This window comes from Lentinula edodes (assembly GCF_021015755.1).
Source record: "Lentinula edodes strain Le(Bin) 0899 ss11 chromosome Unknown C8R40scaffold_56, whole genome shotgun sequence".
In the NCBI taxonomy this organism is placed as follows: domain Eukaryota; kingdom Fungi; phylum Basidiomycota; class Agaricomycetes; order Agaricales; family Omphalotaceae; genus Lentinula; species Lentinula edodes.
In genome coordinates, this window is record NW_025764362.1 from 101,626 (window position 1) to 121,181 (window position 19,556).

Consider the following 19,556-nt stretch of genomic DNA (forward strand, 5'->3'; position numbering starts at 1 on the left):
CATCCTATCCCAACTCTCTCGCTATTTTCTGTCTTCTTGGTGGCTTAGGGTGATGCCGTCAATCTCGCATTGCGAAACCGGGATCCAGGCTTTCAGTCTTGACGCATCAGGGCTGATTGAAGAAGAGAACGAGACTGTCAGCATAAGCTCGAGCTCTTCATTGCGTTCCTATGTACATTACACAATCCTACGCCAAAAACGAGTCAGAAAAGACAGTCCGATATATCCTCATCTGTACGGTATAATCAAAACAAACCCTCACACATTCTCTGCCTCTTCTTCCACCCTACAGTCAGTTTTCCGATAATTGTGACGGTGGTCAAGCTGGCTTTATTGTAACCCTAGGAAGAGTCAAATTCATCAAAACGAAGGTGCGTTGAAGGAACAGCAGAAAACGCACGTAGCACCACCAATTTGAATAGTCCCTGTTATCGGTTGAGGAGAAACTGCAGAGCTAGCTAGACATGCCAAACTGGAGGATGCGGTCGAGTTGGCGGCGACTGGAGCTGCTGCTGCTGCACGGTTGCTCAACCGAGTCAACTGGTGAGGAAGAGATGAGAAGGATGAGGAGGGAGACCGCCGTCTTCGCGTGCCAGAACCTGTAGCGTTTCCATTCCCAAAGCATTTCTAGATAGACAACAACACAAACTCATAAATTTACTTTGAAATATGATAAACATTAACTCAGTATTTACCTTGAACAACACAAATTCCTTACTGAACAACGGGACCTGCGTACTAGCGTCGAAGAGATCGAAGAATTTGGCGTCTGCGCCTGCGTTTACAGCTAGTCCGGTGTCGATCTCGACGCATCCGCCGAATTGCAGACCGGTTGAAGATGTGGTAGTGGTAGTACTTGAGCTCGAGCTATTCCCGGTACTAGCAGATGTGGAATTGCCAGCGGAAGAAGTCGAGTTACTAACGCTACTGCTCGTCGTCTTCGAAGCGGACGCGGAAGCAGAAGAAGCAGCTAGCTTCGCAGATGATATAGCCTGAGGAATGGATGTTGGTTTCGTTGTGGTTGGAGCAGCCGATGCGCTTCTTCTGAAAAAGTTGTAATAGTAGATATTTGCGTTGCTAGAGTCAATAGAAGATGAGGCGGAGGAGTTCGAGCCAGAGGACACGGAGTAGTAAGCAGAGACGGCACTGTTAGTAGAGCTCGCAGTACTTGTAGAATTTGATGTGGATGTAGTGGAATTCGACGAAGACTCTCCATTATCGACGCTGACACTTGCACTATCCACAGCATCCAAAGAGAGCTGCATGGTAGCACTAGCGTCGAGATCTAAAAACACCGTTGCCGAAGCAATGTTATCTAGAGCTTGTATGCCAAGGTTGAGACTTGGGATCAAGTGTGCGGTAAGGGATCCGGTAGATTTGACGGAAGGGGTTACGGAGAGAGTTAGAGCTGGTGGGAAAGGGAAAGCACAATGAAAAATGGATGAGGTGGCCAATAGTAAATAAACGCGACAACGTACGAGTATCGCCAACACCGAAATTTCCTCCACTCTGATTATTCTTATCTGGGAACACTAGCTGGGCATTTGAGATATTATACACAATTCCAACTTTCAAGTCTGCTGCTATGTCGAGTTTTGCGGTAGCTTCGGCTTGAACGTCGAAGCTAGGTCCGATGGTGAGGATACTAGAGGGAGCGAGGGAGTGCCAGTGGATAACATAAAATTGTGAGCGGGGGTAGAGAATACGAATATCAGGGCTAAACGTACCCAGGAAAATCTAACCCCGGAATCCCAAGGGGCGGCACAACTTGAATCTTGCCAGTGTCAAATGTAGTCTACACATTGAAGCATCAGTCAGTTGTTTACCGTTGGGCCTTAAAATAACAAAATTCACCGAAACTCCCGCACTCAAATCCACGGTTCCATCAATAACCGCATCCATCCCAACCGTTACCGCAAAATCATTCAAGTCTGGAGGCACAATTGTCCCTTGCGCAGCCACACCCAGGCTTATTTGCGCCTGAGCTTTGCCGTCTACACCCAAGTCCACGTTGATATCGACATTCCCGCATTTGATGTCTTTATTGAGGAGAGTTGCCGATTTATCGACGCTAACAGGGGGAAGAGAGATGGTTTTTGTGGTGTTGAATGAAGAGAGGGACTTGATGGCTGGATATTGAGGAGAGCGACAAGAAATATGATAAGCAGAGGATAAGATAACTTTTATGTAATATCGTTCATGAACACTTACAATCAATAGCATTTCCAACGAAATCCGATAAATCTCGAGCACTGACATTATAGCTCAATCCACTCCTTCTTTTTGCGGTAGCAGTGGACACTAAGGTCCCATTAACATCTGCACCAGCAAAGTTGGCTCCTTGGACAGCGATATTAATGTTTCCGTATCTATTCAATAACGACAGGACACCACAAAAGTCAAGTCAGCGATTTGGAGATTGAATATTGATCACATATACAGTAAGTAATAGTCGACCCACCTAGACGGATCAACCGCACTGAAATTCGTATCCAGCGATAAACCTTGGACTTGAGGTAAGGAACTATTACCACTGCCAGTCCCATTTTCCCCATCTCTTCTGACGAACCGTGCAGAAATGCCCGCAGGAATCGACTGATCACCAGATACATAAGACTGAGCAACTCGCGCAAACGGACTCATTCCACACTACGAAAACGAATTCACATTCGAGTCGATATTTTGAGGATTTCATGAGATCACGAAAAGGAAAGCAAGGTAAGAGAGGGAAAGAGAACATACATCTTCCGGTAACCTAACCAACTTTCCCTCCGCCCCACCAGCTTGAAATAAATGATCGCATCCAGTTCCCTCCGTATCACTGCTCATACACACTAGACGGATATCCTGAGCCATCGCGGTAGCTGAGCAATTGAGAATTTCCCATCCTGCAGCGGTGGTTATATCGGAGATCGCGTTGGATGAGCCCCACTAGGGATAAGGTGAGTGGGTGAATGAGAGGCAAGGTTGTTTGAAGGAGGTTAGTGACAAGAGTTCGGTCGAGCCGGGAGGAAAAAAAGCAAGAGTGAGAAGGAAGATACGGGAATTCAGAGATCCACTCTAGGTAAACATGTTACATGATACTTTGAAATTCTACTCACAATCTGCATAGTCCCCGACCCGTTCTGACCAGGCAAAGCGGTGAGAGAATATTGACAGGTCCCATCGAAACAGGGTGTGTTCCAGTCATTCACCGCGGACACGGAAGTGATGATGGTTGAACCAGCAAGGAGTATGGATAACGTGGATCCTGAGAAGAGGAAAGCCATGGGATTGGGTGTCCAGTCAGAGACCAAAAAATAAAGAGATTGTTGATGTCGAGGATAAGGAACGAAGAGGTGTGTTTGAAAATTCAGTAAGATCAAGCCAGCCGGGGCGAAAGAAAACGAACAAATGAATGGAAAGAACGGAAGAATGGAGGTAGGGAAACGAAAGAAAAGAAAACGAGACGAGACGAAACGAACAAAAGAAAAAAAAACGAAAATCAGTCAATCGTCTGAAGGATGAAGAAGGTGGGGGTTATTCAACAACTTGACCTACTATATATACTCGCGACATGCTCGTATGCTCGTTGTCAGTTGCCCGGCGTCTATGAGTCTATGCCAAGAGGGCGAACAAGAACTTCGTCTGATTAACTTACGATGATGATCTCTGGATGACAATGAATTCGATTTCCAGTAACAACTCGGTGAGGCTTCAGAAAGAATGTGATTTTGCGGGTGTGCATCATCGCAGGAGCTTGCAAACCTTCCCTGTTCGTACTTTGTGGTCGACACGCATGGCACCCGTAGCAATCCATCAATGATCTACAACGGTTTCCACCAGTACATACATCCAAAAATTCACCCGTGAATTCGGAACGGTATAGGAAAAGATTGTAAGGAAAAATCAAATGCAGTCTGCACTGCAGAGGAATATAATTTTCATGATATGATCATCCCGCGCTATGTATGTAGTCGTCCCGCGTCGTTCCAAAAGTTCAACTAGGGATGTACTTGCATATATTGAGGACAGAAACTATCAAAATCGATTCCGAACGCTGAAATGCCCCAACATGAGATATTGAAAGAGGCAAGGTGCTGCAGGGGGTTACCAGTGACCAGCATCTCCAAATTTGAAAGGAATGCTAGCCTGAATTGGCACCTATTGGCACTGATAGACACCAGGACGCAGAACTCTAAACTGTCTGGCAACGTGGAGAGGAAGCGCCCAAACTTGCGCAATTGCTGGGAATCCGTGCTACATAGGACGTAGATCAGTCCTTTTCTTTACCCACTCGCCCGGTCCACGTCCAGGAGCAAGTTTTCAGGTGTTCGGTAATCGGTGGTTCTAACTTCTGGGCGTGTTTCTTCAGCGGGGTTTTTGTCCACCGGTTCCGATCCTGCCCTACGGTGCCACATTTCACTCTACCCCTTTCGGGGTCCATCCCCAGAACTATCGGGCTTCATTTGCCATTTCGGTACTGATCACGCATCATACGTTGTTGCAGTCTTGGAATTCCTCTGCAAACATCGCCCGGATGCAGAGAAACGACGATGGCTACTAAATCGACACCGAGATAAGTCTCTTCGTTATAAGCCCTTTCAGAAGCAGAATATGACCTGCCCTATTTCGATACTAATCATGCATCGCCATCAGCCTCTGATAGCCTCTGATTGGGAACTGTGATCCCCGCTTTTTACCATTGACGTCGTCCTATCTCGTCCTATTCCTAATCCTTGTACTATGTACCTCTGCCTCGTTGACCTGGCGGTAGTCTACCTTCTCCTTGCGGGTTGAGCTCGCTGCCGCCAGTACCTCGAGACCGGCTGTTCCGCGTTTGGGACCACATCCTTGGATGGCGCCGTGTATCTATCTATCTATCTATTCCGACGGGTTTCGTCAGAACGATAGCTTTGATAAAAATCGTAAACCTACGAAGTATATGAACCCAACGCTTGCATTTTCTCTTCAGACTTCCTTCCTCTCATCTTCTCTTCGTCTCCGGCTGGACCGGCGATAATTGTTTAATTTCCACTACCTGTGAAACCCAGATATCCCTCCTTATGCGTTTCTTAACCACGCTACTTCCCTTGTTCACTCTCGCCGTGCACGTCGCTGCGACTAGTCATGACTCAATTCCGCTTCACGATCTTCCTCCTCCAACTTACCCTGAAGCTGTACATCCAGTGCATCAGGGCCATGATGAGCCTCCCCCTTATACCGAGGCTCCTGGAAGCAATAATCCCATGCCTCCTGCTTATCTGCCTCCTATCTCGACATCCTTTCACAGTCACGGCCCCCAACCTCCAGTGCGGATGCCTCCCGGCTGTGAAGACGCCTTGAGACGACAGGCCTTCGCAAGAGCGATACAATTGACTCCGGAGCACCAATCAAATTTGGAGGTGGTGGTCGACTATGCGAAAAATTTATCTGATCATGGAATGGCATATTTGTTATGTGCTGCTGTGATAGTGACCGGCGCAGTAGTAGTCGCAGCTGTAGTCTTAGCCCACTATCCAGGGTCAGGCTGTCATTCTAAAACCTGTACCTCTTCGCATCGGAGGAATCTTGATAAAACCTTGCAACCTCAGAAGTGCGAGCGTTGGGATATAAAAGCTTGTAAGAGCGATACATCTCTAACGGTGAGTTTGTGTGTGATCAATTACTGTAACGTCCACTTCAATGAAATTTTAATTCGAAATCAGGCTAAACATCCTTCTCAATCTGTCGTGTCCAAGGTGGCTTCACGAGGACCTGGAAAGAGGGATGCTGGGAGGATGTCCTATCGCCGTCGTCTCGAGCTGGTGTGATCAGAAGGATGTGGAATGGAATGGAATCAGGGTGACTCGCGGAGGATGAGGCGGTGGCAGTGGTAGCGAACTTGAATGGCAGTGCAGAAGGGAGCATTGAACGTTGAACGTCGATGCATGCACCTTACCTTCTCTCTCATAGTGCTGAGCTATGTATTTGTGATGGAGGGATGTTAACGATGAATGAAGGACGCCGGAATAATTGTCTGGCCTACATACACCCGTCTGCATCCCAAGATCTTTTTGTTCGTCGCTTGTCAATACGTTCCCCTCCCTCTTCGTTGTCCTCAAATGTGGGTTGTCAGCCTGAGTGTCTAGAAATTGAAGATACCGCTCGTACGAGAAGATACCAATTGTAAATTTTCTCCCCATAATGGAGACAGTCATGAGCACAGTATTCTAGGCCAAAGTTGTAGTCATTTTCACAAGAAAAGTGTAGTTACTTATGATGGAACATAGAGTATAGAGGATCGAGGGATTGAGCTAAGAGGTTTGTGAGAAACACCCGAAAAACGCCTCTGTCACCGCAAATTCACATTTCACCACAAACTCGACACTACAAGCAAAGATTAAGTGCACCAACCCTCGTCTTCTTCGCCGCAATTACTAGCACCTCCCTCTCCATCAGCCATCCTCCCCGTCTGATCACTCCAACTCAAGACGGCGGCGATATGACATTCTCGCAGCATCCCTCTTTCCGTGTCCTCCAGGAGCCTTGGAAGCAACGGGTGAAAGATGCGTGTCCTAAGTTGAGAATTCAATGTTGAGCGAGTATCGACAATGCTTCGAAGCATTAACTTACCGTTCGGGATGGATTGCTACAAGCATTTATCTCTATCGGCAAACGCTCGCACTGTTCAATTTTATGACCATCCCCAAGTTCATTCCGACGCCGACGCCGACAGTGTATAGCCTCATCCGCCCAGTGACACCCTGTTCCCGCATAGATTAGCAGAACAACGAGGCCGGCAGCAACTACGGCGATCTTGCACTCAGGCTTATTGAGAAACTTGTCCAACCTGTCCTTTGCCTCTGCAGCTCGTCCGACAAACACCTCCAGATTCGTTGCATGAGGCACCCGTTGAGTCACCTCCTCCAGGCAACGATGAGACACTGACTGTTGTGCATTATTGCCATAATGTATAGTAGGGATTGTAGGATCTGCTCCGAGTGCCTCCCTGTAGGTTGGAGGAGGGCCAGAGGGGATGATAGGATTTGCTCGGAGGGCCTCCCTGTAGGTTGGAGGAGAGAGATGTACATTTGCAGGGTGAGAAACACTGCCTAGCGGTATGCCTTGTTCAAGATCAGCCGCAGCGACTCGCAAGGCGAGGGTGATTAAAGGAAGGAGTGTGGTAAGGAAAAGCATAGGTGCGGCAGGAAATTTTGATTTCGTGCTCGTTCTGAAAGTAGCAAAAATGAAGAGCGTCACCGGTCCAGCCGGAGACGAGGTACAAGTGAGGTCAGAAGAAGACGTTGACAATAGGAGACTTCTTCCGTCTGTTCTTATACACTTCTTTTTCCGGTTTTCTTTCAGGAATCCAGGTAAGCGAAGGATAGGTGACCTATCAGCAGATCAAAGATATCAATGAAACCCGTCGGTATAGATGAGTTGTGAGCGCTGCCCACCCCTACCACTCTTCCTTACTTTACCGTTACTATAATGTATATTCTCGCAGCATGCCTCTTTCCATGTCCTCCTGCAGCCTTGGAAGTGACGGTGTAGAATGTGTGTGCTAGGTTGAGTTGAAAAACGAATGTTGAGCGAATAACGACATTTGGATCGGAACAATGAAGACTCCTGAATATACAGGACGTTGCGAGTTGGATGTACATAACACTGAGTCTTTACACATTTTGAGATATCTGATTGAGTTTTAGCGGAAAGGCGACTAAAGTACGGTTCCCCAGCAGGCTCAGGCCGGAAATCCTCTCCTAACTCTGTTGTTCCGACGGGCACTGTGACAATGGTGACTATAGAGTAGAGCGCTTAGATTATCATAGTGGCTATGTTTCTTAAGGAGTCATCGTATCGATCTTGTGCTTTGACGTTGACCGATGTCTGATTCTGAGGCTGAGATTGCCTCAATGCTCGACCCCACCGATGTTCGAGATCCAGATGAGAACAGTCAGGACATGCCCGCTGCAGGCTCTTCAACTCAAATCCCTAGGAATGGCAATAACAATTGGCGAGGTACGAATCAGTACAAGCATCGCCGTTAGTTTTTAATAATTCGTTTTGAATGATGGCCGAGTCTTATAACTGCACTGTTGTAGCACCAATAGGAGATGAAACTGTGCACCAAGCATTGCTTGACTATCATCGTAGAAATATCACGGATAAGAGAACCATATCGGAATTGCTAAAATCTGACTACGGTATTACACTCAGGTAAGTTTCAATTACAATTCATTGGCTATCCTAAATAATTCACCGTAGTGCATCTTCTGTAACACGCCATAAATCTCATTGGAGAATCAAAGCCAGTCGAGTCACAACTGCAACCATGCCTGAGATTGACAAAAGGCAGGCAGTATTTGATGAGATGGCCAAGGATCCAAATGGCCAGCGCGGGCCTCGTATAATCAAGGAGCGGATAGCGTTAGACCAGGGAATACACTTAACCAGGTGCGAGCTAATGGTACTTTTCATAAAATCTCTAAATCAAATTCCAGACTGTATGTGGAAAATACTATGCGCGCTCAGGATCCCGAGGGTTTTCAGTCGCGTGAACCAGCATCCAAAAAAATTTCCCGCAGCGTTCTCATCTGTATCGGCCCTCATCAAGAATGGAGTGGTGATGGTCATGATAAACTTGCTGGAATCGGCTTTCCTATATGGGGTGTTCGAGATGTATGGAGCGGGAAGTGGCTAGGTTTATGGGTGGTCCCAAATAACCGCCTAAAAGATTCCATTGCATATCTATTTCTAAAACTTGTGCATGAGTATGGAGGTTAGTATACATATATCCGCTTGATTGCCTCACCAACTATCTTTTTGTTTGATAGGTATACCGGTACAGATGACAACTGATTGTGGATCGGAACTAGTATCAGTTTACGGATTTGCAAATGCATTGAGGTATGTCTCTTTTTCTGGCAATTGCGTTTGAGATTATTCACCGAATGCAGAGAGGCATTTGTGAGCGACCTTCCAATCGAGGAGCTTGCTGCACACCGATTTCTCCAGAGCATTCACAATATTACGATTGAGCGAGGATGGTTGCGGTTGAGGCTGGAGTGGGGAGAAAATGTCAAAATATTCTGGGACGCTGGTAGCACAGTGTACAATTCTGAAGACTCAAAGCATTAGTATGTTTCAGAGCTCCGATCGGGATTACCTTACCAACTTATTTTTTTTAGTGACCTGGCACGTTGGCTGTGGTCAACACTCATACAGACCGAATTGGACCACCTACGAGATGCGTTCAACAACCATCGTGTTCGCAAAGATCGCGGCAAAGCTTTACCAAGCGGTTTAGCACCAAATGTCTCATTTTCATTGTATGAAAAATATGGTGGTGAAAATGGACTCCTACCAGTTGATTGTACCATAGTCAAACAGCTCATGGAGAACATTGGGGGTGAGGATCTCATAAGATTTGTGAGTCGGGATTATGCTGCCAAAGCACAAGCAGTGTTCGTGGACCAGCTAGGTAATCCGAAGCTTACCATGACAAATGTTTGGGATATTTTCCAGGAAATGCTTCCATGTATATGATATTGTACCAATTATTTTATTGTTAGTTAATGTATATAAAAGAGCGATAAATAAAAGTAGAGACAACACACAAATGAACCCTCGAAACACTGAAGCTAAGTCGGGAAAATATAGATAAGTACCAAACAAGGAACTCCGAGGCACACAAACAAATAAATATACTCTAAATGTCTAATATCTGAGGGAATACTGCTGAATCTGAGACAATGAGTCCAGGCACCAGTTCCGTGTGCAGATGCACATGGAGCTCGACAATGCTCAAGTCTGACGGACTGAACAAGAAACAAACCTGCCCTGAATGCTCGATGTATAAAAAGATCGTGGTTTGATCATATGAGAGCCACACACTAGCCCATGGTTATTTGCACTGGCTGTGGAATAGAGTTCAAGGGACTTCTGAGTGGTATTACTTGTGGTAAATGTAAAAAGCTTGCCGCCCCTAGTCTGTCTCATGTTGAGACCAAGAGTCTTCAGGTACGTCCCATGGTGCTTGTCTTCTCTCATCAACTAATTTAATTCCCAGAATGAGCCCCAATGTCAACATTGTGGTGCTCATTATCGATTTCTCCGAGGAAAATTCTGCGGCCCTTGTGAAAAAAATCTGAGCAAAGTCGAAAGCAGTGCAACTGACAGCAATTCAGCTTCAGGTATTTTTTATATACCCTGTTACACACAAGGGAATAATGCAACTTTATGATCTAGACACTGCGACTACAAGGATTCTTGAGCGTGCAGAGTCCTGGTCCCGATCTGCCTCTGAGCACCGGCTCAACCAGCCTTCTTCGAAACAAAATGATAATCTCACTCGAGCTCAGGGAATAAAAAACAAAAAAGCTGACCTCAAACGATTATCAAAAGCACAGAAAGTCCAGGTGGAAGTTTCACTCCATCTTCTCTCATACTTGCAAGATGTTAAACAAATCAAGGTGTGACTTTACATGATAATGGTATTTGATGATCAACCTGCAATTTAATAGAGTGAAATACCGGCCATTACAGAGTCGTTCCCAGCAAATGATCTTGTTCTGGATGTTCTCACTCAGCTGACAGGCCAACTGAATCATGCTTTTGTGACTGGCCCATATGCAGCTAAATTGCCAGAAGGATCTGAGGCTAATTTTTCTTCGTCAGTTTCATTCATATAATCATTTATTTTTGAGCACTAATTTGGTATTTTTAGAGAGGGCATTGCTTTCCACTCTACTTGTGGAAAATCCAAGTATATACTCTCAGCTCATGAGTTGAAACCCAGTACTTCTCTGGAGAGCTTTTTGAGTTATCTTGACTTGCATGGCAAAATTGCAAAGTCAAATGTTGAGGATCGCCGGATCACCCTCCAGCTGGTTGTGCCAGTCAAATATGTGGTATGTGATCCTCTACCCAATGTCTATGTACATCACTTATTTTTGCAAGGGCAATACACCATCATTGCTGGGTTCAGCTTCAATGCCCTCCAATAGACGTAAAAGAAAAACTGTAGTTGGGCATGCTGGTGAGTGTGTAATACTATCTCTCATTCAATGCTAATCAACTCTACATTCAGTCTCTCGTGCATTGCCGAATCCTCCGCCGTCTCAGCCTCAACCCCGCAGCCGTTACCAAAGTCGATGGTCGAAGAATGCCAGTGCTACGCCTCTTCAAGTAATTGAATATGAAACTCACAGCTTCAAAAAAACCATTTGCCGTCTCTCGCAAGATGGTAACACAACACTGGAACAACTCTCGGAACTCGAAACAATTGAAATTGCGAAGAATTGGCTTTCCTACTCAAAGCAAGGTTTTCCGGGTGGTGGTTATCTTGGGAAAGGATATTATAAGTATGCAATCAGGGTGATTTTCAATTGAGCCTACATTTCGATATTTTTCCGGCTCATAGGCATATGTTAGGCAAAATACGAAGGCAATGATGTTGCACTTCTTCAGTATATCCCCCAGGGTTCAACATCAGAAACTAATCATCAAAATCTTCTTGCTGAACTGGATGTCTTAACTCAAGCATCTGGATTTGCAGCATCATTCAAGGAGCGCACACAAATGACTTTAAGCACGACTCTCCCCAGTGAGTGTCAATAACAGTGAATTGTGAAATATCTAACTATGTTTGAGCTATAGACATCTCATATAACTCGGATGGAGCTTTCATTGGGATGACTACTTCTTTCATCCCAGCAGGTCCTTTACCAGTCAACAGCTCCGATGTGAGTGATGAGCGGAGCCTATTGTATAATACCTTCCTTGTTGTTCCTCTGCTTCCCACTGGGGGTTTTTGTAAAGAGCGAAGATTTTCTGGTAATTCCGAAATCGGCCAGAATGATGAGGATTATGCGGGAATGATGATCGATGCTTTCGCGCACCATGTTGTGGAAGATGCAAACGGTGAGTATATGTTAGCTGACATACAAGGTATGTGCTGTCTTTATGCTCCTGTGGCTGGATTTATTCAAATAGGTTGTAGGAATTGTTCAGTTTGACAAGTCAATCATTTTATTTGATCCTCAAGCACATACGTATGTCATAAGTTTGCTATTGCTCTATGTAGTCAACTGATTTCATACATCCAGAAAAGCCGGAATGTCGGGTAGCTGGGATCGAGGAAGTGAAGAGATTGACAAGTTCTGCAAGGAACATAAATGCAATGTTATTTGCAAGCAACTGGAGCTTCGAGATCTCTTACAACCGTTCCCACATCGGCCTTGGTGATATCACAATATAGTATCATGGGCTCTGGGTGTTTAACTCCTGCACTCGGTGTTCTATCGTATCTTCTCTCTTATCTCAAATACCATCAGTCACTTGGTCACAAATAACATAACTATTTGTTGCCCCGTCGGAACAACAGAGTCAGGAGAGGATTTCCGGCCTGAGCCTGCTGGGGAACCGTACTAAAGGCGACGAAAAGTCCGCTAAGAGTGAAAAGGAGATGATGCTAAGATGTGGGGAACATCAAGATGGGAGTGAGCGTATGGCTCAAGTGATTGCTCAAGGATGATTCTGTTGGCGGTTTGTCAACATTGCTTGGAGGAGAATCGGGTTTTTCCGAATCAGCGAGAGCGGTGGCACCTCTAGCTCGTAAGAACTGACCAGAGATATGAGCATCAGAGATGAACCGACGTAACCGGCGGAGGAACCAGTCAGAACCAGTTGCGAGTCGGTAGAGTGGGTGAATTGGGAAAAGGGTATCTTGGCTAGTGGTGGAAAAACTGGATGACTTGGGGGAATAAAGTTCTGTTTCCTTCAGAGGTGGGATCGGCCTTGTGCGAAGGAAGCCAGAAAGAGAATGAATCTTCCGCCCATTCAACCCATTCAACAGATGACCTCCTTGAGTACTTGCTAGGGTTCCGAAGACAAGGGTTCGAATGCATTGTGAGCTTGGCGAGGCGAAGCAGGCCGCAGAAGCCTACTACATAGAAGCATGATTGTGAAGAGGATGTCATGGCGTGTTGGTGAGGGAGGCAAGAGTCGGATGGCATGTTCGATGTGACAATGGTGATTTTCGTTTGACAGCACAGCCGTATAGCCGAGTGTACGTTTGACGAGTGGATGTTGCCGAATTTGTCGTACGTTGGGGACAAAAGTTCTATGTAGCTCAGAACAGATGCCTGACAGTGAGAAGTTGAACCATGAAATCTCCAAGCTCGAATTTGTGTGTATCTTCAACAACCCATGGAACGATGAACAACATAACATTTACAACAATTGCACTCATCGTGGTATTTCTCATCATTGTCTTTACTCCTTTGGCTTGGATTACACGCAGTTACACGCTGAATTGTGAGATTGTAATGTTTGCATTAGCTTCCGAGGTTTATTGTATGTACAACAGTCTGAATGGTTGTCTTCCATTTCACCTGTTTTTATAGACCAGAGTGCCCACTTTTTCTATACACCACTGGTTCTCATGTGCGGAGGCCCCTGCGAGGCTGCCTATCCGCTTGGGCATTACGCTTCAAGTTCATTCGATTGAAATGTAATGAAAACGTCAGACGGTGATTCCAGCACCCTTAAATTCTTAGCTTAGAAGTCAGAAACATACAACGTCTTCCTTTCCTTCTTCATCCCCTCAGATCACTCCACCCAGACAATTTTTAAGCATTAGAGCCACTGAGACTTGAGTGTGCAAAGGTGCGTGAAGATTGAATATCTGCTTTCAGTCTGTCACAGTACGTCAGGTCCACTAATTCACTATTTCGACGTCTACAAGAAGAACCAAACAATATACGCACCCATAACATTCATAGCAAGGGACCATTTAGCTCAGACTAAATCCGCGATGTACATTGCAGAAAGATTTCTCTTTCATGACTCGAAATGGACATTGCTCGCCATCTTTGTAGCTTTTATGTACCTAGCTCACCGAGCTTCCGCCCTTCGTAAAGGTCGCTTACCTCCGGGACCGCGTGGACTGCCTCTTTTTGGAAATCTTTTCCAACTAAACATCGATGCTTGGCTCACTTTTGCAGAATGGAAAGAGCAATATGGTGAGTGGGCTCGTGAATCACCTCTTTGGTTTGTTTGACGTCCATGCGGTTTCCAGGTCCTCTCGTTCAAATAAATGTTGCTGGACAAAGAATTGTGATCATGAACACTCATAAAGTCGCCTCTGATTTGCTGGACCGCAGAGGTCCAATCTATAGCGACCGACCAAGATTCATTGGTAAGTGGTGAGTTTGTTCGACAAATCCATCTGACGAGGAAAATTTTGTAGTTGCTTCCGAAATTCTAACGGGAGGACTACTGATGCCCTTTGCCCAATACAACGACGTGTAAGTACTTGCATATTTTTTATGTGAGTCAATTTCGAGAAAGCGATTGAATGGCTATATTTTTTTCAGTTGGCGTAGAATGCGCCGTGCAGGTCATGAAGGTTTAAATAAAACAGTTTCGAGAGATTTTTTTGGTCCACAATACAGAGAAGCTGTATTACTTGCCGATGGAATGCTCAAACACCCAGAACTCTGGAATGAGGAAATTCGGCGGTCAGTGTATTGATTCCTTCTGGATTTCCTAGCTTGTGGGAATATCCCATTGACTATATTTACTTCAGCGCGACAGCGTCAATGATTTGGGATGTAATTTATGACAAGCCCCCCATTACAGACGTGGAAGATCCTGAGATCACTCGGATCAACGACTTCACCACTCGTCTCGTTCGTGCTGCTTTCCCAGGGGCTCATTATGTAGAATTCTTCACGTGGATGAAGTATCTTCCGAGGTCTGTAGCCAGGTGGAAGCGGGATGCAGAAGAGTGGTTCCGCAAGGACTCACAATTCTTCGAAGGTCTTTTCCTTGAGGCTCAACACCACGTGGTGTGTGCATTTGTTCAATACCACCATATTGCAATCATGATCTATTATCCACAGGAAAATGGGGAGGCACGACCGAGCTTTGCTACTAATCTCATTCGTGACAAAGAACGATACGGCATACCTGACAGAGAGTCGGCTTGGCTTGCAGCTACATTATAGTAAGTCTTGATCTCCATTTTAGAATAAACGTATTCAAGTGGTCTAATAACTGTACACACGTAGTGCTGCTGGAGCTGAAACAACTGCGGGAGTGCTCTCTTGGTTCATGCTTGCCATGATATTGTATCCAGATGTCCAGACGAAGGTTCAGGAAGAGCTGGATGCTGTTGTCGGTCGGGATCGCTTGCCCACATTTGCCGACCAAGAAAGCCTTCCATATCTCCAAGCCACTGTTCGAGAAGCACTCAGATGGCACCCTGTGGGTAAGTATATGCGCAATTTCTCGCAAATGAAGTCAATTGATCTTATCCCAATAGATCCTGTTGGTGAGAGCCTTCTGACAACTTTACAAGAAGTGCTCAGACAGATTTTTCTGTCAAGGTGTACCACATCAGTCTAACCAAGATGATTGGTATGAGGGCTACTTTATCCCCAAAGGTACTATCTGCATTGCTAATGTCTGGTAAGAGCTTGTTAAAATAACCCTGAAAATCTCACATAATAAATCCACTTCGCATATAGGTCACTGAACAGAGACATTGGGGCTTATGTATGATTGACTTAGAATTCTCAGTATTCCCTATCGCTAATTTTTTCCCTTGAGATCCAGGGACCAGATGCTGCAGACTTCAATCCGAGACGCTTCCTCGATAAAAATGGTCAATTGAAACCTGCATTGGCTGATACAAAAGAAGGTGAGTTTTGCTTCGAGCTCTATACTGGTGATGATTTAAGTTTAATTTACAGAGGGTGTGTAATACATCTATTTTTTCAAGTTACGAGCAGACTTGAAATTCGCTCTTTGCCTTATCAAGGACATGTCAGTTATGGATTTGGAAGGCGGTAATGGAAGAATTTCACCGGATTTGACTTCATCAGATCCAACTGATTGATATTTTTGCTCTCTGTACACAGGCTCTGCATAGGTCGACACGTCGGTAAGTTTCTTGATTACAATGGAAGCAAGAGAAAGAAACTAGCTTACAGTCTTCAAAAGCCAACAACTCTTTGTTCATTGACATCGCTTGTCTCCTCTGGGCGGTTAGCATTGGTCCAGTTCATGACTCTCAAGGGAAGGCTATCATGCCCGTCGAATCAAAAAGCATCAATGATGGATTAGTTGTGTGGGTTAATCTGCCACTTGAATCTGTATGCATATTCTGATCAGCTCATCTGTATTATGCATAGTCGCCCGATTCCGTTTCGCTGTTCAATCACTCCTCGATTCCCAGAAGTCAATACCATTCTTGCTCAAAGCAAGGATGTAGTTGGGAATAATTAATCAGGAACACCAGCAGTTGAACTCGAAGATCCACCGAATAGTTCAAAAGTTAAACCGAACTCAATATTACCGATTTACCATTCACGTCCTTCATATTCCCAGTCCTTCCCAGTCCTGTTATGTATTGCAGACTAGTGATACCATGTTGAATAGTTCTCCTTGAACAAGCTTTAAGAAAGTCGCGAGAAATACTTACTCTGTACTTACTCTCAGGCTACTTACTTGACTGAATGCAATATATTTGGTTTATTTCAAACTGCAGTTGTGTTCACTGTGCTCTTTGCGCCTAGTTTCACATATTCTATTCTTCTAATTTATCGTTCCTTGCAACAACTATGTCATTAATAGTGCACACCTTTCTGAAGGGCCTGGATCACAGTTGCGGCTCCCTGAGTTCCCTAGGAGCGAGGCGGGAGGTTCAAGTCTGAAATTACACGACATGAACATCAGTCAACATTTCTCAAAGTCACCAATTGGTTTTAGTACTTACAGTCAAATGCATAGCAAGGCCTGGCTGGCTTGGAGATTTCTCAACGTCACCCAAAACCGTGTCGGTTCCAGACCAAGTGACAAGTCAGCGAGGATGTAGATCGGTGCAGTTTGATAATCATGAGTTTCGAACACTGTACATATGATTCACATTCAAATTCGATACTGATTACATTGACTCTTCGTCCCACTGTGAAATTAGTGGTGATATTTCGACGCGTATGGCTTGACTGATTCCCATGCTTTATCAAGAGCTGTAACGACTTCTTCGGCTATTAAGAAAGATCAGAGGAAGTATGATAAACGGTTGAATTTGGTTTACTACTCACGAAGTGGCCCTTTTTCCAAATCGATCAGATTCTACAAGTCAAACGAGGAACCACGAGCTGTTGGGCCTTCGGGGATATAACTTTCGACCATTTACTCACCTGTCTGATATGTTCCAAACTCGACGCTCCAATAAGAATTGTATCCCCGTATTCGCGCTTCATCAAACTATGGTGAGATACCCATCGTAACGCAATTTCAGCCATCGTTAACTTGTGCTGATCGGCAACAGCTTGGATGGACGCGACGGCTTTGAAGTAGGGTTCTTTCCAGTATCGGTTGCGGTAGTTCTACGGGTAGGTCAGTATGATGGTGTCGTTGGGTTATGATATGGAAGAGTGTGTTGGGATTCACCTTTCCTTGGGCCTTGTTAGGGTCAAATCGAGACCCAGGCTCGACCTGATCATCCACCGATGTGTATCGTCCTGTGAAGAAACCCCCACCAACTACATATACATACCTCATCATAAGTGAATATTCGGAAGATCCAACAAGTACGTCAAAACTCACGAGGATTGAACTCGTAAAAACTAATCCCAAACTTCCTCAAACATGGGAACAACTCCGGTTCGGCCGCACGATGGACCGCGTTGTATATTCCTTGGTACGCGGAGGGAAGGATATACCCGTTTGCTTTGCAGATTCCGACGATTTCAGCTACCTCCCAGCTGTGAAGGCAGATGTGCGAGACGGGGTTCATCGCCAGATTCGTGTTCAAGGTTGCAGGGTGCGATGGAGATTCGATGATTGAGGCAAGGGCATGACGTAACAACCAGGGGAAGAAGAGCGGAGTAGGCAGGAGAGGGGTAGGGAGAAGGGAGAAGAACACAGATAATTTAACAGGCGAGGTTAAAAGAACGTGGGAAGAACGACTCACGCCATATAGTTACTGATAGCGAATTTCTTGAAATACCCCTCTTTGTAAAGATCATTGACGGCCTTCATCGTGACTTCGTAGGGTGTTCTGTTAATTACAGAGAAGTAAGGTGAACAATTGAGTAAGAACATAGAATATTTGACTTGGGATGTCACTCACAATCGATCGGGCGAATGGAGATACCACATTTCTAATTGTCTGTGGACGAATGAGTGACGGGAAGGAAAGAAGGACACGAAGAAAATGAACAAAAAGATAAGCAGGAAGATAGAAGTAGGAAGATAGAAAAAGAAACGTACTCGGTATTGAGAGCCTTCAACGACCTCAGAAGGTGTTTCTTTAGATCCTACGTACACGAATGAGATTTTCCGTTCGCTGTTATCATTCCAGTCAAGGAGGAAGAAGATCGGAGGATGTGGGATTGCTGAAAACAGAGGAATTTGCACAGACGACAACGTACCTCGTAAGTATGATATATCTCTTCCACGGGAGTCTGATTCGGTGTCGCATTTGGATCCGGCTTTGAAATGGGATTACGTCGTACGACGAGATAGTGAATGTGTGTGTGTTGGAGAGGGAGAGCGAAAATTTAGCGAATTCGGTCTCGGAATATGTATGATATGAGAAACTCACATGCCTCGCAACAAGTTTCGTCTCCAACTTCAACCCCTTGGCTTTCCAATCGATTTGTCCTAGGATCTCTTCGCTCGTCCCGGCACAATAAACGCGAGCCGTGTCGATCTACGAGAATGAGAAGGAAATATAGCGAGCAAGATGAGTGGCAATAGGAGGAATAGGGAGCGCTTCAATACGAGGATAGTTCTAGGATCATAAATGAGGGCAAACGAAAAAGATGGTGCCCACCTCGGTGTGCCCACGCTTCAAGAATTCATCCAAGATCGCCTCCACATCTTTTACATCGTGGACCCTAGCGCCATTCGTGCCTTCTTTGCCAAAGGTCATCGCGCCCTGTGAAAATAGCCTTGATCAGAATAACTCGGGAACGTGTGGGTCAGAATGAGCGGAAAGGGAGAAATGAGGCCCGTTCGAAATCTCCATGTTGCGGTACTATTGGCCCAATTAAGATAACGAGTCGGAGAGCGCACCATTACGATGTTCAATTGGCTTTTCTGAGTCGCCATCGTTGCAGACGTCTTTGAAGGAGTAATGGCTGGGAGAATGAGGGGAAAGGATCTTTGAGTATTTATATCTTGTTAATGCGAAGATATACTTGGCGACCAATTAAAACGTAACCGGAAGGTCAACAGCTGACTAGGACTCATGAGAGAGTAAGTAAGAAGTGTCGTTCTAACTCTGAAAATAAGCAGATTCGGCTTGTTTCTCATATATGCGGTAGTATTGAGACCTGAGGTTGGAATTCGCACTGACTCTCAAGTTTGGAGAGCATTTCGAGTTTCGTAGAATCGGGCCGCTTGATTCAGAGTAGCGTCACGCTCGGGCCACTTGACTCATGATTATCCTTTTTGTCCGTCAACTTCCCTGCTTCGTCTCTATGCTCAGCGTAATGCAATAATGATAGTTGAAAAGCACCCCTTCAAATCTCCGAATCTACCGAGGTTACGACTACTGTCCTGCCCTGGTCCTG

General features: G+C 45.4%; 8 protein-coding genes across 8 annotated transcripts; 4 read left to right on the top strand and 4 right to left on the bottom strand.

The window, feature by feature from the left end:
• Window positions 1-536: 536 nt before the first annotated feature.
• Window positions 537-3,269, bottom strand: C8R40DRAFT_1059701 (uncharacterized protein; the record flags this gene model as incomplete). The annotated part of the gene is made up of 9 exons (XM_046225285.1): window positions 537-867; window positions 1,204-1,408; window positions 1,479-1,645; window positions 1,728-1,795; window positions 1,855-2,129; window positions 2,212-2,369; window positions 2,462-2,649; window positions 2,743-2,931; window positions 3,102-3,269. 9 exons carry the CDS (start codon window positions 3,267-3,269, stop codon window positions 537-539), a joined length of 1,749 nt encoding a protein of 582 aa, XP_046080407.1.
• A 1,753-nt stretch (window positions 3,270-5,022) lies between these two features.
• On the top strand, window positions 5,023-5,792 carry C8R40DRAFT_1241121 (uncharacterized protein; the record flags this gene model as incomplete). Its single annotated transcript, XM_046233536.1, has 2 exons — window positions 5,023-5,624; window positions 5,688-5,792. Exons 1-2 carry the CDS (start codon window positions 5,046-5,048, stop codon window positions 5,790-5,792), a joined length of 684 nt encoding a protein of 227 aa, XP_046080408.1. The 5' UTR covers window positions 5,023-5,045.
• Window positions 5,793-6,437: 645 nt separating this feature from the next.
• On the bottom strand, window positions 6,438-7,158 carry C8R40DRAFT_1176808 (uncharacterized protein; the record flags this gene model as incomplete). The annotated part of the gene is made up of 2 exons (XM_046232573.1): window positions 6,438-6,536; window positions 6,595-7,158. 2 exons carry the CDS (start codon window positions 7,156-7,158, stop codon window positions 6,438-6,440), a joined length of 663 nt encoding a protein of 220 aa, XP_046080409.1.
• A 656-nt stretch (window positions 7,159-7,814) lies between these two features.
• On the top strand, window positions 7,815-9,597 carry C8R40DRAFT_1241123 (uncharacterized protein). The gene is made up of 7 exons (XM_046233537.1): window positions 7,815-8,007; window positions 8,067-8,181; window positions 8,230-8,418; window positions 8,466-8,743; window positions 8,799-8,871; window positions 8,922-9,101; window positions 9,153-9,597. The coding sequence occupies exons 1-7, from the start codon at window positions 7,848-7,850 to the stop codon at window positions 9,508-9,510; spliced, it is 1,353 nt and encodes a 450-aa protein (XP_046080410.1). The 5' UTR covers window positions 7,815-7,847; the 3' UTR covers window positions 9,511-9,597.
• A 673-nt stretch (window positions 9,598-10,270) lies between these two features.
• Window positions 10,271-12,292, top strand: C8R40DRAFT_745647 (kinase-like domain-containing protein). Its single transcript, XM_046236083.1, has 9 exons — window positions 10,271-10,436; window positions 10,490-10,636; window positions 10,691-10,874; window positions 10,924-11,002; window positions 11,054-11,340; window positions 11,398-11,569; window positions 11,623-11,913; window positions 11,966-12,017; window positions 12,072-12,292. Exons 1-9 carry the CDS (start codon window positions 10,420-10,422, stop codon window positions 12,208-12,210), a joined length of 1,368 nt encoding a protein of 455 aa, XP_046080411.1. The 5' UTR covers window positions 10,271-10,419; the 3' UTR covers window positions 12,211-12,292.
• Window positions 12,293-12,436: 144 nt separating this feature from the next.
• Window positions 12,437-13,216, bottom strand: C8R40DRAFT_1176811 (uncharacterized protein; the record flags this gene model as incomplete). The annotated part of the gene is made up of 2 exons (XM_046232574.1): window positions 12,437-12,907; window positions 13,115-13,216. The coding sequence occupies 2 exons, from the start codon at window positions 13,214-13,216 to the stop codon at window positions 12,437-12,439; spliced, it is 573 nt and encodes a 190-aa protein (XP_046080412.1).
• A 257-nt stretch (window positions 13,217-13,473) lies between these two features.
• C8R40DRAFT_1131144 (cytochrome P450) lies at window positions 13,474-16,515 on the top strand. The gene is made up of 16 exons (XM_046229204.1): window positions 13,474-13,632; window positions 13,680-13,988; window positions 14,045-14,164; window positions 14,216-14,273; window positions 14,343-14,486; window positions 14,555-14,816; window positions 14,871-14,974; window positions 15,039-15,238; window positions 15,293-15,301; window positions 15,357-15,438; window positions 15,498-15,525; window positions 15,580-15,675; window positions 15,790-15,818; window positions 15,891-15,913; window positions 15,973-16,099; window positions 16,164-16,515. Exons 2-16 carry the CDS (start codon window positions 13,781-13,783, stop codon window positions 16,255-16,257), a joined length of 1,584 nt encoding a protein of 527 aa, XP_046080413.1. The 5' UTR covers window positions 13,474-13,632; window positions 13,680-13,780; the 3' UTR covers window positions 16,258-16,515.
• Window positions 16,516-19,385, bottom strand: C8R40DRAFT_1131154 (Aldo/keto reductase). The gene is made up of 14 exons (XM_046229205.1): window positions 19,057-19,385; window positions 18,815-18,919; window positions 18,584-18,691; window positions 18,411-18,470; window positions 18,250-18,296; window positions 18,110-18,148; window positions 17,951-18,037; window positions 17,584-17,741; window positions 17,428-17,519; window positions 17,175-17,363; window positions 17,076-17,106; window positions 16,748-17,018; window positions 16,613-16,681; window positions 16,516-16,563 (listed from the first exon to the last, which is right to left on the bottom strand). The coding sequence occupies exons 1-12, from the start codon at window positions 19,090-19,092 to the stop codon at window positions 16,945-16,947; spliced, it is 1,026 nt and encodes a 341-aa protein (XP_046080414.1). The 5' UTR covers window positions 19,093-19,385; the 3' UTR covers window positions 16,516-16,563; window positions 16,613-16,681; window positions 16,748-16,944.
• Between the last annotated feature and the right edge of the window lie 171 nt (window positions 19,386-19,556).

Excerpts from the sequence above, each read along its gene's own strand:
- C8R40DRAFT_1241123 (XM_046233537.1), top strand. The coding sequence starts at position 7,848 with ATGTCTGATTCTGAGGCTGAGATTGCCTCAATGCTCGACCCCACCGAT. Across the intron at positions 8,008-8,066 it reads GAATCAGTACAAGCATCGCC|CACCAATAGGAGATGAAACT; the intron begins GTTAGTTTTTAA and ends GCACTGTTGTAG. Across the intron at positions 8,872-8,921 it reads GGATTTGCAAATGCATTGAG|AGAGGCATTTGTGAGCGACC; the intron begins GTATGTCTCTTT and ends CACCGAATGCAG.
- C8R40DRAFT_745647 (XM_046236083.1), top strand. Across the intron at positions 11,003-11,053 it reads AACTGTAGTTGGGCATGCTG|TCTCTCGTGCATTGCCGAAT; the intron begins GTGAGTGTGTAA and ends CTCTACATTCAG. Across the intron at positions 11,914-11,965 it reads TATGTTAGCTGACATACAAG|GAATTGTTCAGTTTGACAAG; the intron begins GTATGTGCTGTC and ends AATAGGTTGTAG.
- C8R40DRAFT_1131144 (XM_046229204.1), top strand. The coding sequence starts at position 13,781 with ATGTACATTGCAGAAAGATTTCTCTTTCATGACTCGAAATGGACATTG. Across the intron at positions 14,817-14,870 it reads TTGAGGCTCAACACCACGTG|GAAAATGGGGAGGCACGACC; the intron begins GTGTGTGCATTT and ends TATTATCCACAG. Across the intron at positions 15,914-15,972 it reads CTGCATAGGTCGACACGTCG|CCAACAACTCTTTGTTCATT; the intron begins GTAAGTTTCTTG and ends AGTCTTCAAAAG.
- C8R40DRAFT_1131154 (XM_046229205.1), bottom strand. The coding sequence starts at position 19,092 with ATGGCGACTCAGAAAAGCCAATTGAACATCGTAATG. Across the intron at positions 18,920-19,056 it reads GCCAATTGAACATCGTAATG|GGCGCGATGACCTTTGGCAA; the intron begins GTGCGCTCTCCG and ends CTATTTTCACAG. Across the intron at positions 18,297-18,410 it reads AGATATATCATACTTACGAG|GATCTAAAGAAACACCTTCT; the intron begins GTACGTTGTCGT and ends TCGTGTACGTAG.